Source organism: Balaenoptera acutorostrata, chromosome 1, assembly GCF_949987535.1.
Source record: "Balaenoptera acutorostrata chromosome 1, mBalAcu1.1, whole genome shotgun sequence".
In the NCBI taxonomy this organism is placed as follows: Eukaryota; Metazoa; Chordata; class Mammalia; order Artiodactyla; family Balaenopteridae; genus Balaenoptera; species Balaenoptera acutorostrata.
Genome location: NC_080064.1, coordinates 42443585 through 42459972, shown reverse-complemented (window position 1 = coordinate 42459972; position 16388 = coordinate 42443585). Strand labels below are relative to the sequence as shown.

The 16388-nt window shown below is 35.6% G+C and overlaps 1 protein-coding gene across 1 annotated transcript in view; it reads left to right on the top strand.

Annotated features, from left to right (window-relative positions):
- Positions 1 to 16388, top strand: part of FAF1 (Fas associated factor 1) — a 489781-nt gene that overhangs the window by 332610 nt on the left and 140783 nt on the right. The window contains exons 9-12 of the mRNA XM_007164483.2: positions 2069 to 2164; positions 12333 to 12459; positions 13415 to 13478; positions 14432 to 14513. Coding sequence (XP_007164545.1) covers positions 2069 to 2164; positions 12333 to 12459; positions 13415 to 13478; positions 14432 to 14513 — 369 coding nt within the window. The remainder of the gene's footprint in view (positions 1 to 2068; positions 2165 to 12332; positions 12460 to 13414; positions 13479 to 14431; positions 14514 to 16388) is intronic.

The following is a 16388-nucleotide window of genomic DNA, read 5'->3' as shown; positions in this document are numbered from 1 at the left end:
CTTAAAACAGATACTATGCCTTATATTTAATCAATGCTGGGCACATAGAAATTCTTGACCTTTTAATTTCCTCAGTGTAGAGTGAGGCCTACTTGTTCAGCTATAGACTAAGGAGAAAGTGCTGGCCACTGTCCTCTTATCTTCAGGAATTTTAGTAGCTATGGGAAAGGTTAATATTGATAACTGTGGAGACAAGCCCATTAAAGAGACAGCCCATTTGTAGTACCATGTACTTTTAGTGAGCGCCTTCCTCCAGCTCCTCCTAAAATATGTCCTCTTTTAATTTACGATTGGGCTGTATGCAAAGGTAGTCACAGTGGAAGTTAATCACCATTCCTCTTCGCCAGGTCCTAAAAATAATGACCATTGGAGTGATAACAGCTCTTCTGCCTATTTCAGTATAGTTTCAAAGCCATCTTTTCTTATCTTATTCTTTTTAACCCTTTCAAAAGTCCATTGAGGTAGTTAGGGCAGGGATTACTCACCTCAATTAATAGAAGAGGGAACTCTAGCTTAGAACAGAGAAATGACTTTTCCAAGATCAGAAAGCTAGGCGGTACTTAAATTGAGTTTTTCTGGCTCTTCCAGTTCTCTTTCCATTACACTACACTGCTTCTGATTGTCAGTGACATTTACCATCATTACTATTTCATTACCAGAGGATTTCAGAGTGAGGGAGGAGAACTTTTTTCAAATGAAAAAATGAAGGCAGCGTGTCTTGAAATTTTGCCTATACTTCTTATCCAGCTTAGCTTTGCTTTTATTTGTACTGAAATGAAATAAATTGAGCTAATTGTGACAATAATTTTGATGGATATGATTGAATAGAAATGACAGTCATTGCAGTTTTGCTTTTATTTATTTATTTTATTAATCAGGCCTTCTAGCATTTGTAAAGTACAATGCCAAAATATCTAGGTGCAAAAGCAAACAAACAAAAACCTCTGAGACTAAAGGAAAGGTAACAATAAAAAAGCACATGATTTTTATCTGTATAATCTATATGACAGCACACACCGCACATGATTGAAAATACCTGGATATTTAGGTGACATTTGCATTTTCCATTCCAGTATTTGTCTTCAGATAATTAGCCTAATTATAACACATTTGAATTGTAGTTAGGACTGACCCACTACTGTGTCTGGTCCCTATGAATTTACAGATATCTGGGTTTCCTCATATATCAATTTAATTCACACCTCCCCCAAAGCTACAATGAATGCTTTCAGTGTGCTAGTGGATACCCTATTTTATTTCTAATAATAATAAAAGGAACTTCACTGTATATCATCATTACATTAAATGTGTGTCATTTTACTAACACCAAAGAAAAATACTGTCTTTTGGCTATTAATATTGTTTTAATTCTTTTATGCAGACAAAAGTGACATGCATTCATATTTTCCTAAATTTAATTTAAATCTCAAAATAGTTATTTAATATCAGACCCAAAATAAAATTCAGTAGAAATAAATATATATTACTTTCATTGTTTTGGCTAAATTTGGTTAGTGTTTTAGATCATAATGGTAATAAAACAATGTCTGTGTGCCAGGTACTGTGCTAGGTGCTTTACATATATTATAGACTCACCAGCTGTAATGATCTGAAATTGTGGATTAATATTGATTAGAGCATAAATGACATTGTTACCATGTATAGAAATGTGTTGTTTTTTTTAAATGCCTTCTGCAAACACTCTTCCAAGTACCCTTCAAAATAGATTTATAAAGTACTGCCCTGGGAATTGGGAAATGGAGGTGTTATTCTACTAATCAGAAAAGTAACAGACATGCTGGGGTGGGGAGGTGTATATGATTAGCTTTATTTAGGCTTGTTACAGTTTCCTGGAGCTCCAGTCTATTGTCTACTGAAAAATAGCCTTGCTTTTGTAACATCCATATATGGACAAATTTTCAAAGCCTTCCTTTGAATGTAATGCCTAGGCTACTAGAGTGAACTTTCTAATCTTGCTTCAGAAATAATAGAAAATACCTGAAAAGTAAAATTTTTTGTGAAATATGAGTTCATTTTGTTTACAAATGATGGATTCTACTTTTTGCAGATGTGTCTTGCTGAATCAGGGCTCTCTTATCCGTGCCATCGACTTACAGTGGGAAGAAGATCTTCACCTGCACAGACCCGGGAGCAATCCGAAGAGGTAAGCCTGTTTGCTTGCTTTTCATTGAACAGAAGGCCTATCCTCCACTCACATGCCCACTTCCTGTTCTTTTTTATCTGCCACAGCAGTGAATAGATAAAGTTAATGTAGCGTGAATAAAGTCTCAGTAAATTCTTAAAGGCAGAAACTTTCCATGCAAGGTTATTGCTAATGTGCTCCTTCTTGTTCTGTAAGTTTCATGTTCCAAACAGACAGAATTTGGGTGGATTGGTTGACATAATTTTTACTTAGAACTGTCAGGTTAACAAAGGAATTTTCTTTGCTGCTGACCATATAGTTGAGTACATTTATTAGGATTCATCCTGAAGGTCCTTTAACTCATTGAGTTGGAGCACCTTCTATGAGCCAGGCATTGTCCTCAATACTAGGTAACAAAGATGAATAACAATGTACCTATACCAAGGTGCTCAGTCAAAGGTGATAGATTAGTAAACCAATAATAATGACATAATGTAATAAATGCAGTGATGGCAGTGCATACAGGGTGCTGTAAAAACAAAGAGGGGCAAGGAGATTGAACATGTTTATGTATGTGATATGCCTGCATGTGTCTTTGTGGGTCTGAACTATATTAAAAGACAGTATCTTTTCCTTGGCTACAATAGCACTGTGTCCGACCATGACTTTGGTTATAAGGGAATGGGAAAGAGAGCCTGGACATTACAGTTTATCTGTTTTAAAAGTATTTATTAAGCTGCTATTTTGTACTAGGAAAAATCATCACCATGACTTAAAAAGTGCATGCAACAGAGGTCATAAATAAATAGTACAAAAAACTTTATTTATACCAGTGTTTTTTAGGCTAGTACCTGATCCAAGTATTCAAAAGCTTGAGCTAGTCCAGTAAAACTTTTTCCCACTTACATTCTATGCAAAATATGGTTGCAAAATATTTACTTAAACTTATATATTTTAGACATTCATTATGGAAGCTGCCACAGGACTTCTGCAGCCATCCTCTGAATATGTACTTATATCGCTTAAATATGTGAAAGAGAAAAAGGACTGCATAAGTGAAGTTCTAGTCTATGATCATCCTGTGAAAATGATAGTTTGCTACTCGGTTTTTGGAAATCCACAAAGAAGGGAGGTTTTCTCCCTACTACAAATACTACTGTACTGTTTCCTTGAGACTCTAAAAATGTTAACTTCCTTTAAAGAGCCCACACCGTTTTTTCCAGCACTTTATCTCACTAATTCCTCATGAAAGGAAAAATGATAGGGTTTCATTGCTTGGCAGAAGTTGCCAGAAATAATTTATTGAAATATTTCCTTCTAGTGCTTGAGTATATTTTTAATGACTAAAGTACGTTATGCGTCAACTATTTAATGGATAAATCTGCTAACATTAAAAGGGAGCCAACTAGCTCCACCCAAAATTCTTAATTATTCTATGCTCTGAGAGATGACAGTTAACTGTTTCACTTCATTTTATTTCCTTTTTTCACCCTCACCATTATATGTGTTATATGGGCAATCCCTTCAGTGGAAAGAAGTCAATGCCATATATTGAGGACTAGCGTTTTTGAGGCTGGCATACACTTTAGGTTAATTATGGAAGAAGGTAGAATAAGGTTAGGGAGCTTTACAAAACTAAAACAGCCACCCTTGGGAATATCTTTAAATCTGATTATCTCGGATGAGTCCATTATTTTTCCTTCCCTGGCTAACTGTAAATACCACTTCCTCCAGAGGACTGGTGAGAAATGGGAAAGAAGCTGTGACTTGGTTTTTATGTTGTCATAGAATTATAAAACTGGAAGGGATTTTTTTAATTTGATTTACACTCTCCCATCCATTCATCCCTCATTCATTTAAACATTTTTTTAATGTCTTCTACATGCCAAACATTAGGATCACAGTCTGTGTGCTAAAGGAGCTCACTCAAAATGTATCTGTGTTTTATCTCCAGTGGCAGGGTTCTGTCCTCATGAGGCAACCAGTTCCATTGTTGAGCATCTCTGTCTGTTGATATCAACCTTATATTAAATTGGAAGCTGTGACCTTGTAGCTTCCACCCAGTGGTTCTGCTTCTTTCTTCTGGATTTAACCCTTCTCTTATATGACTTTGTGTTTTTCAAAATAATTACCATTTTGCTATTGACTGTCTTCAGCCTTGAGTTAGGAAGAAGATACTTGAGACCAGCAGTTAAATTCAGGTTTTGAATTTTATGCATTGTAGTTATGTGTTCTTTAACTGGGGGAATTTTGTTTCTTACATCCTCCTTCTAGCCCTGCAAATACATTTTCCTTATAATAATTTAATATTTTCTCTTTTCTTCCCATCCTCCCCTTGCTCCTGAGCCCCCTTTCAATGACCTTCCCATATTTCTGGGTACCTAGCTAGGTACCTGTCTCGCCTCATCACGGATGCTTGAGTGGGACAGTATAGGGACCCCCTGGACCCAGGTTCCTTAGGAATTTTCCAATCTTCAGTAGACAGTGGAGGAGCAGGAGGGGTATTCCAAGAATAACAAAAAAAGAAATTTAAAATATAGTTAATGTTAAAACTATTGATTTATATTTTTGGTTACAGAGATGTCTGTTGAATACTTACTATGTGCTAGTCAAATGAATATAAACTGAAAATTTCATATTATATAACTAATGAGAAAAGTGAGATAAGCATAAGATACTAGGGGAGCACATGTATGGGGGAAGGGTGCTATAACCTTCAAGAATGTTTTTAGGCAAAAGGCTTGTCTGCCTCATCTACCTCTGTAGCCCTAACACCTAGTAAAGTGCCTGAGGGGCTTCCCTGGTGGCGCAGTGTTTAAGAATCCGCCTGCCAATGCAGGGGACACGGGTTCGAGCCCTGGCCCGGGAAGATCCCACATGCCATGGAGCAACTAAGCCCGTGCGCCACAACTACTGAGCCTGTGCTCTAGAGCCTGCGAGCCACAACTACTGAAGCCCACATGCCTAGAGCCCATGCTCTACAACAAGAGAAGCCACCACAATGAGAAGCCCATGCACCGCAACGAAGAGTAGCCCCCGCTCGCCACAACTAGAGAAAGTCTGCATGCAGCAACGAAGACCCAATGTAGCCAAAAATAAAATAAATGAAATAAATTTATAAAAAGCAAAATAAAATAAAATAAAGTGTCTGGTACATACCAGCCACAGAATAAATATCTGTGAATGAATATTTTTTAAAAAGAAGAAGGAGCAGGGGGAGGAGGGAACTACAGCAGTTGACATCCAAATCGAATTAAAAGAATGAGTCACAGTCAGACAAATGAAGAAACATGGAAATAGTATTCCATTCAGAGGAAATAGCATGATATAATGTAGTATATGGGGTGACATGAGTGCAGTTTGTTCATGCAAAATAAAGTGGGAGGGGACTTCCCTGGCGATCCAGTGGTTAAGACTTCGCCTTCCAATGCAGGGGGTGCAGGTTCAGTCCCTGGTCAGGGAGTTAAGATCCCACATGCCTTGGGCCAAAAAACCAAAACATTAAAAAAAAAAACAGAAGCAATATTGCAACAAATTCAATAAAAACTTTAAAAAAAAAAAAGAACTTTGTAAAAAAAAATAAAAAATAAAGTGCGAGACAAAGAAAGATAAAAGATGAGACAATGGTGAATAGGTCTTATATGCCAAGTTGGGAACTTGAACTCTGGGCAGACACAGAAGGCTTTTAAGTGGGGAATGATTTTTTTATTTTCCATAATGGACATTTTAGAGAAAAGCACTTTGCTATGCAGAGGCTAGATGTAAAGGAAGCAAGACTGGAGACAGAGAAATCAGATATGAATCTATTGTGCTAGTACAGGCAGAAGATAATGAGACCTTCAACTAGAACATCACTAGTTAAAAAAAGAGAGAAGGAAATGGATTCAGGATATATTTTGGAGGGAAAATCAGTAGGATTGGTGACTGATAGGATCTGTGGGAGAAGAAAGAGGGAGGAGATAAGGATAATTCGCTCTGTATAAAACTGAACTTACCATGTCTCCCCCAAAACCCATCTCCTCACCCTTATTAATGCTCATTGTCAACCCAAGACAAAAACTGTTTATTCCAGTCATAGAGGGACCTGCTGTTCTTTGAAACTGTCCCAACTGATCTGATATATCAAGATTTTTATGATCCTTTCCTTTTTGACTGTTCAAATTAGGATATTTTTATGTCAGCATCAAATTTTTTACCCTAATTTGTTAGTTGAGGTGTTTGCTATTAGAGTTTATGTTCTGCGCATTATCTTGATCCTACCCCCACTAGCCTCTCCCACAACATGGGAGGGGTAAGGGCTCTCTCTTGCATTTTTATCCTCTCCCTCTCTATTGGTTCCTTCTCTTCATCTTAAGAATATGTTCAGATCTTCTCATCCTAAAAATATATATATATTCCTTCAAACTTAGCTCCCCTTCAAGCGTTAGCTCATCTGTTCTTTTTTTCACAGCCAAGCTTCTTAGAGTAATCTGTACTGGCTGACTCTATTTCTTCATTGTCTATTTACTTAACTCACTACAACGTGGCTTCTTTCTACGGAGTGACTAAAATTGAATTTAACTGTTAGTGGCAGATAATAGTTTTTGGGAGATCGGCTAAGATGGCAGAGTACAAAGACCCTGAGCTCACCTCCTCTCACAAGCACAACAGAATCACAACTATTTGCAGAATAACCATCGATGAAGAAGACTGGAACCTACCAGAAAAGATCTCCTCCAACTAAAGACATAAAGAAGAAACTACAATGAGATGGGTAGGAGGGGCAGACTCATGATATAGTCAAGTCCCATAGTCCCAGGTGGGCGACTCACAAACTGGAGAATAATTACATTGCAGAGGTTCTCCCATAGGAGTAAGTTCTGAGCCCCACGATGAGCTCTCCAGCCCAGGGGCCCTGGTGTGTGTGTGTGTGTATACACACACACACGCGCGCGCGCACACACACACACACACACACACAATGGAATACTACTCAGCCATAAAAAGGAATGAAATTTTACCATTTGCAGTAGCATGGATGGCCTTGGAAGGTATTATGCTAAATGGAATAAGACAGAGAAAGACAAATACTATATGATATCACTTATGTGTGGAATCTAAAAAATACAACAAACTAGTGAATATAGCTAAAAAGAAGCAGACTCACAGATATGGAGAACAAGCTAGGGGTTACCAGTGGGGAGAGGGAAGGGAGGGCCAAGACAGAGGTAGGGGATTAAGAGGTACAAACTGCTATGTATAAAATAAGCTACAAGGATATATTATACAACACAGGGAATATAGGCAATATTTTATAATAACTATAAATAGAATATAACCTTTAAAAGTTGTGAACCACTATGTTGTACACCTGTAACATATAATATTGTACATCAACTATACTTCAGTAAAAAGAAGTATGGGACAGGAAAAAATAGTTTTTATAAAATACCATGCTATGCCACCTTTTTTCACTTTCACAGCCAACTCTGTGGGCCAACATAAGTCACCTTCTACAGTGGTGATGCAATGATGCTTGCCCAAAGTCATACAGAAAATGACAAAGTATTCAACACTAGGTCTTTTGATTATAAATCCAGGTTTCTTTGTTGTGTTGTGTTTTTTTTTTTTTTGTCACAGTGCCATAACTGTCTCTTTCTTAATTCTCATCCTGCTGAATCTGTTTACATTGCTTGTCTCCACTGAGATTTTCTCACACCTTACTTCTCAGATTCTTTCTCTTAATTGCCTTTCTAATCTTTGACAGTTATCTTTCCATCTCTTTTACTGTTTCTTTTTCTTCACCAGTTGAAATATATATTCTGTTAACTTTTTTCCTTATCACTGTTCTTCCTTCATTTTTTAACTGAATGATCTTATTCATTTCTGTTGCCTCTACTATTATTTATCTGCTGATTATTTCAAAATCTAAATCTTTTCCGGATCTCTTCCTTGAGCTCCTAAAAAGATTTTTTTTTTCCAGTTGCCTACTAGATGTTTTTACCTGGATGCCCTACAGCTTCCTCAAATGTATTCTATCTGAGAACTGGCCTCAATATTCTTCCTCACCAAACCTGACCTTCCCTACCACTCAGTCACCCAAACTAGAAATTTTTGTTTCATATGCCTCTTTCATTTTTTTCATCCTCAAATCTAATTGGTCAACAATTCCTATTAGTTCTACTGAAGTATATTTTAAGTCTGTCCCCTTCATTGAATTCCCACTACTACTAAAGTATAGGCTTTCAAATCCTTTCGCTTGGAACATTGAAATAAGTATCCCTTCTCATGTCTTCAAGTCTAATCTGCCATATGCTGCCAAACCACCGCAAACACACGCGCATGCATGCACGTGCACACGCAGATATACACACACACACACATACATACACACACACCCATCAGAATTGTTCCCTTGAACAGTCCTCCGCCTAAAAACCTTTAGTGATTTCCCTATTGCCATCAGAGTAAAGTCCAAATACCTTAGTGTACCAATTTAAGGACTACTACAATCTAGTTTCATGAAAACTTTCTGGCCTTATAGCCAGTCCACATTCCTCTTCCATACATAGAGCTGATGATTCAGTTTGTTTTTTGGAATTCTTTATTGATTTTTTAAATATCCAGTTTCTTGCTTGTGTTTTTTCTCTGCCTAGAGTACAACTCCCTCCCCACCAATCTTCCATTACATGCACTCCACAACATTGATATCTTTTTTAAAGATATGGGTTAAATATTAGCACTTGCGTCAGGCCTTGCACAGTCTTCTAAAGTAACTAATCACTCTTTCCTTTATTCTCCAATAGTCTTTGCTTATACTTTTATTGTATCTCTTAACACACTGGAAAAGACATATTTGCAACTAAATATAGCTTCCTTTAAAATGGGAATTTCTTGAAATTTGGAACCATGTTTTCTCTCTGTATCCCAAGCTTTTAACCTGCTTCTTTGACATAGTAAGTAGTTGGTGAAAGAAATATCAGCTTCAATTATAAGCTTGTCTTATTCATGTATGAGTTCTAAATTTTTGTCTCAAGCAGTTCGGTGATCATCTTTTCTAAGAAGTTTGCCCTGATTCCTCCCACTCCCAATAATTTAGGTACTCTCCTCTGAACTTACCTATCATAACACTTATTGTTAGGTATTATAATTATCTATATATATATTATATTGTATTCCTTGAGAGAACATACACTGTATATCTTTCACTCAAGTCCAGGCAATGTAGCATTTAGTAGGGTTTATGAATGTATGGTAAATGATAAAGGGAATAAATGAATGCAATAAAGAGCCAAAATAGAATTACTAATTTTTTTAACCTTTTTAAAAAATTTTGAATAAATAGCTTCTCTGGTTTCAAAGAATTTTAGAGCAACCATGACTGAACCAAGAGATTATCTATTCTCATCAGCAAACATTAATGAAAAAAGATTGTTTATCTCATTTTTTAGAAAAAGATTTTCCTAACCTGTTAGATGGCTGATAAGAAAGAGATTGGGAGTTCCTTATACATAATTAAGTAGCTCATTCTTGCAGATACTTCAATAATTCATATTCAAAATATACTTTTTTCAACAAAATCGGCTTTTTAGATACCTCCCTTTGAAGATGTTGTTGTTGTAGGATTTTGTTTTCTGGGATCTTAAGAGAGTTGGGAATTCTGTACTTTGTGAAGACAAAATAATGTGTTGCATAGGCACAAAATTAAAATCACTGTCCTAGTCCTCTTATTATGGAAAGGGGCTATTATTTGACTGAAAGCTGGATTAGAAGAAAGAGGATAGATGTGAGGGAGTAAGGTAAAAGCAGTAAGAAAAAAAAGATGATATATAGAACAGTTCCTTTCTTTTTCATCCCTGTGTCCTCCAAACCTCCTTCTTAACCTAACGCCTCTTTAAGGGAGGGTGAGTACTAGGCAAGACGAAGTGAAGGCTGAGATGATAGCCTAGCTGACAGAAGATGTGAGAAAGTTTATCATACTGGACTTTTGTTTCTTTCCACTTGCCTGCAAACCTGGCTAAGTACCCTAAAGGAATGTGTAGTGTGCCTTTTAGATCCTGAGCCTTTACACATTTAAGAATTCAAGGGAAGTTCATGCTCCAGATATTTGCCTACCTGAAACAGATGGAATTCAAGTACAGTTACAGTCCTAGTAAATATGTTATTTTGAAGGGGAAGCTCCTTCACTGTTTTGAAATGAGAAAGGGTTTTGAATTTTTATGCTGTTGAATTGCTGAAATCAAGAGGAGGTCTTGGCTCTACAAAGCAAAACACTAAAGTAGCATTAGGAGTACAAGTAGAACCAAGGCTTCTGTGAGAAATAGTGGTATAGTCAGAATAGCAGGTAGATGCTTAGGGCAAGGACCATTCTTATTCATCCAGTAAGTATATGTACATTTCCTTCTCTATTCAAACCATTGGGTAAACTGTCTTTAAGGTAAGAGGGAAAATGTTAACAGTTATGGGCATTAATACTTGGTTATGCCCAAGGAGGAAATGCTAAGCCTGCTGAGTCATATGGAGTAAATATCTTGCCTTCCTTATTTGGAGCTGTTAGACTCACTAGATTAGTAGTTTTAAAAATTGTTCTGGGGGCTTCCCTGGTGGCGCAGTGGTTGAGAATCTGCCTGCCAATGCAGGGGACACGGGTTCGAGCCCTGGTCTGGGAAGATCCCACATGCCGCGGAGCGACTAGGCCCGTGAACCACAATTGCTGAGCCTGCGCGTCTGGAGCCTGTGCTCCTCAACAAGAGAGGCCGCGATAGTGAGAGGCCCGCGCACCGCGATGAAGAGTGGCCCCCGCTTGCCGCAACTAGAGAAAGCCCTCACACAGAAACGGAGACCCAACACAGCCATAAATAAAATAAAAATAAATAAATAAATAAAAAATTAAAAAAAAAAAATTGTTCCGTAGTGTCCTGAGAACCTTCAGAGGTACCCCAGCTATGAAAGGGATGTGAAGAAGAAAAGGCCAAGGCCAGGAGCATTAGGCTCTTTGTTGCCCTCTCCCTGCATCAGCCAGAGTGGCCTTACTTTTATCTAATGTATTCACTATAATTTTACATAATATTTTGCTTGGGGCTAGGGGAGGGAGGTAACTCTGTGAAAAGAAATTTGAAAACCATTAGTGAGAGATCTTTAAAATCCCTTCCAGCTTTAAAATCTATGATTCTATGACTGACTGAACTCTATAACATCCCCTCTAGCCAAGTTTCATGAGTCTTTGATTCTGAGTTTCTTTTAATGCATTTTCATAATTTAGGTACATAGCACCATATTTTGAAAGATAGAAATTTCATTTATTAAATGGTCTTTGTAGACTTTATTTATTAAACATGGTACAGATAGGCACTTAGCCAGATACCTTGCTGGGACCCCCTTCTTATCCAAGACATTAATATTTGTCAGTATTCACAACTCAGTTCAAATGTTTGAAATCTCAGTATTTTTGAAATCCCATTCTAACTTAGAGATCAGGAGCCAAGTTCATATTTTGAAACTGATGTTTTTCATTGTACTACCTTATATCTCAACGGACGTTGCTGAAAACAAAATAAACGGAGCATATTTATTAGTGCCCAGCATGTAGTAAATTCTCAGTAAATGTTTATTGAATTGAAGCATCATTATTACATCTCATATTTAATGGCCTTCAGTTTACAAAGAGCTTTCGTATATAGTGTATTTCATGTTATCTTCCAATAACACATGGGGATAGTGTACCATATTTCACTAATGAGAAATTTGAGAACCATTGCAGTAGGGAAGAGGCAAATTTTTAAATGCTACCATTACTTCTGCCCAAAAGTTTAGATTACCATGAGCTTTTTGAAAGACTCGTATAGCTTATTTATCTCTGACCTCTTAGATTGTACCCGTTTCTTCATTTATTGAACGAATATTTATTGAGCACCTAATTGTATACCATAGGCTGGGGGTCAAACAGATAAAAATCCCAGTCTTCATTGAGTTTGTAAGCATTCTTCTTTTTCACTCAGGCTCCAGCCTTTAGTCTAGGGGTATCACAGCAAGATTAGAAATTATATGTAAGCCTTAAAATGAGAAATATTAAGCTTCACTCTAGCAAATAGCTTCTTATTTAATAAAACTTTTATAATGCTAATGTCCTATTGTAATTACATAATTTATATTTTGGAATTTGATTTCCTAAAGTTAGTATGAAACTAATCATAGGACTTTCCTTAAATAGCAAAGCACCGATGTTCATATGGTTAGTGATAGTGATGGAGATGACTTTGAAGATGCTTCCGAATTTGGGGTGGATGATGGAGAAGTATTCGGCATGGCGTCATCTGCCTTGAGAAAATCTCCAATGAGTGAGTATTAATAGCTCTTTGGGTCCAGCATTGTAATTCTCCCTCCTAGTGCAGAAACTTATGAGGAACAATGAACTTAAAAATCTCTTACTGACTTTCAGGTTTGGAGAGAGAAAATATAGAAGTAGACATTATTCATAAGAACTAGAGCCTCTTGAATTTTGATCTTAAGCCCAACCATTCCCAATACTTTAGTAAAATTCATTAAAAACTCAAGGGAATGTAACTTTTGTTTCACATGTATAATTAGTTATGAGTTTATCCCTTTACTTTAAACCCAGAAATTGATAAACAAAATAGCTGTACTTTTTGTGACTGTACTTGTCACCACACATCTTATTGGAGATATCAGTTTTATCAGTAGTTATATTACTTTTCCATTCACTGGTACCCATCTTTGGAAGGAAAGAAGTAAACTAAATGTGCCATCTCCCTCACTTGCACCTGACAAGATGCATAGTATAGGATCATAAGTGGTGCTATATACAAAATGACTATTAAAATAAGCCCATAAATGGCTCATTTACTCTGTGAAATTAGGGGACATTCATGGGCAGAAATAGATGTGATATTTACATAAAATGACTATTTTCCTGATTAATAAGGTCTTTAGAATAATTTGAGAACCTTTTTATATAGTTTAATCACAAGATGTCATTTCAAGCATAATTGATGACTGGCACATATTTTCAACACCTAGCAGGATTGTATCAGTTGGTTTTCAGAAATTTATGAGCTTGAAATTTTTTTGAGGTTCTTTTTTAAGGTTTGATGAAATCTTCTAATGTATGTCGAGTTAAAATGTCTCCTCAGATGTATCACAGAAACTAAAATTTAATTCCTCTTTATTGATTAAATATATTTCTTATATGTGGGATTAGATGTTATGTGGTTTGTTTTTGTGTCTATTTGTTTTGGTTTTTTGTTTTTGTTTTTTCTTTTGTTTGTTTTTTAGTGCCAGAAAACGCAGAAAATGAAGGAGATGCCTTATTACAATTTACAGCAGAGTTTTCTTCAAGGTAGGGTTAGGACATTAACTATATAAAATTGATGTTCTTTTAATGCTACTGTGATTTTTCTGGAGCAACTTTAATCAGAGATTGTTTTTAGTTTCTCCTTAAAGTATTCAAAGGATACATTTATCAATATATATTGCCCTAATAGTGAATACAGTATATTCAAATCAGATAACTAGTAAACTATGCCGCTTCAGAGATGTATTTATCTTATCTCTATATCTTTATAGAAACATAATAAATGGATTACTAATTTAATATCTTGACTATATTTCCAAAAGGACTAGGTTGTAGGATACTAAGTTTTAGTATATCCTAGGACAAACAAAATCTTTTAAAAGTAATATTGAATAAAAAAATAATTTAAAAATTTTAGATATAAGTGAATTTTTTCTTTTAATTTTTGTTTTGGAATCATTTAGCATTTCTTCTTTTAATAGTGTAATATAAAATTTTCTATGCATTTGAGATTCGCCTAGAGGTGTTTAAAAAGATTTAAATATTTAAACGTAAATTTTCATGTAAACAGTATTTCTCTTTAGTTCTATTTTCTGATGTAATGTAATTTGGAAACTTAGCAAGGAACCATTTTTTCCCTCTGTGTTACAGAATAAATGAACTAAAATGGAAAGTTAAGGCTATTGTAACTAGGAAAATCTTAGGGAAGTGGGTAACCAGGAATTGCTACTTGTAAATGGCATGGTTTCATAGCACTCATTAAGTCCATTTGCTAGATGTACTTAAAATTCCAGTCTTCTGATATGTCGGTATAGGCCAAGAAGAGTTCAAAAAACTAATGAAGCCCATTCCTAAGCCTTTAAAGAAATGTTTTAATGTTTTGTCTATACTTAAGAGACATTAGCCCCAACATTTACTTAAAACTCATTGGTTAGACTTGTGAAATTTGAAGTAAATTTGAAATGTATTTTAATTAATAGACACAATTTTTCCTATAGATATGGTGACTGCCATCCTGTATTTTTTATTGGCTCATTAGAAGCAGCTTTTCAAGAGGCCTTCTATGTGAAAGCCCGAGATGTAAGTGGAATCTTACCTTTTCTGATTAAAAAGTATATCCCGTAGGTTTACCACCAGGCCTGAGGCAATGCTTGATGTTTTCTGTTTTTTTCAGATTGAAGACTTGATTTTGTTTCTGGTTCATCTACCAACCTAATCATCACCAAGATGCCCATTTCAGAGGGGCAGTAGTATGATAGGGTACTGCTGGCTTTTGCAGAAGTCTTTGTCAAGCTCTGAAACGGGTTTTTTTTTTTTAGGGGGAGAAAGGGGTGGACATGCTTAGAAGGGACCAGGCTACGTGTTCGTATTCTTTTCAGTTATGTGATTGACAGTTTCTTGCTAAATGATTTGTCCTTCAGTCTTTCCCCCAAATGATTATTCCATCTAATAGTATATATCTTACAACTGTAGTATTTTTTCCTAAAGGTCATTTTAGACAACAAAAAGATTTTTCCTTAAATATAGAAAGGGGTCTTGTGATCTTGAAATCAAGTAGATCCAAGTATGTAATAAGAAATCAGAAGTTACATTTTGAGCACGAAGATTCTGTGTGGTTGCTCTATTTATATGTTGACACTGTAGTCGAGACCCCAGTTATCTGGCTCCTGCCTATCTGTACAACTTCAGCTCTTCCCATTTCCTGCCTTACACTTAATAAATCTAGCAGTAGTGTACCGTTTGTCCTTCCCCATAATCTTACTCTTTTTTCATGCTGCCCCACTGTCAGGAATGCCTTTCATCGTGCTCTTTACCTGGTTGACTCCTACTCTTCCACACCCACCCTTTAGTACTTTGCAATGATAACACATTGCTTTTAATTATCCATTCTCTCTCTTTTATATATATGTCTTCTCAAGAGATTTGATTTTCTTTTTGGCAGTGACGGTGTACCTTACATCCCTACACATAGTAAGTACTCTGTACGTTTAATGAATGAAGGAAGAAAGAGAGAGGAAGGAAGGAATAAGGTGTAGATGGAGTTAGAGGGAAAGCTATTGGAATTAAAGAGGACAAAGAATTTTGAGAATAGAGTGCAAGGATGCCTCTGAAATTTCTAGTTTCTACTTACGTTAAACTCTGACCTAAAGAAAAATTCATTTTAAACAGTTTTTAAAAATTTAATTCCAAGACAATAATTAACGATCAAGCTTAGATCTATCACTGACAGTTCAATGAAGTAGATGAAGAAACATAAACTGTTCTCTACCCTAAGAATAGTGGAATAGCCCATTGTAAAGGCAATTTTAAACATCTATTTTTTAACTATTAAATCTATGTTAAATGGATTTTATTTTTGACGAAATATATATTTATGGTAATACAGGTTTATAGTTTCCATAAGTACAGGTTTATGGAAGATACTGAAAAGCTAAAAGAATATATTCTAACATAGATTATATGTTCTTTCCATATATTTATTATTTATTCCGTTGAGCACACATGCATATTTAATATAAAATTGATCATGTTATAATCCTGTTAAAGCAGCTTATCTGCACCTTTTAATATTATATAATCATTTACTTAATTATATTTTATAATATTTTAACTTTTATTAAAACAATTTTTAATACAGAAAAAGTAAAGGAGTAGTACAATAAACACTTAAATCCCCTATACCTAGATTTAACAATTACTAAAATTTTGCCATATTTGCTTCTTCTATATACAGGGCATCCCGAAGTTTTAATGGAGCTTTAGCAATTAAACTTTTGAAATTATTAAACTACGAAAAACACTTAGGATACTCTTATATATTCATTATTTTTTGCTAAGCCATTTCAAAGTGAATCACAGACATCATATTTTACCCCTAAAAACATCTGCATGCACTTTCCAAAAATAATGACATTCCCCTACAGAATCACAATACCATTGTCACATGTAACATAC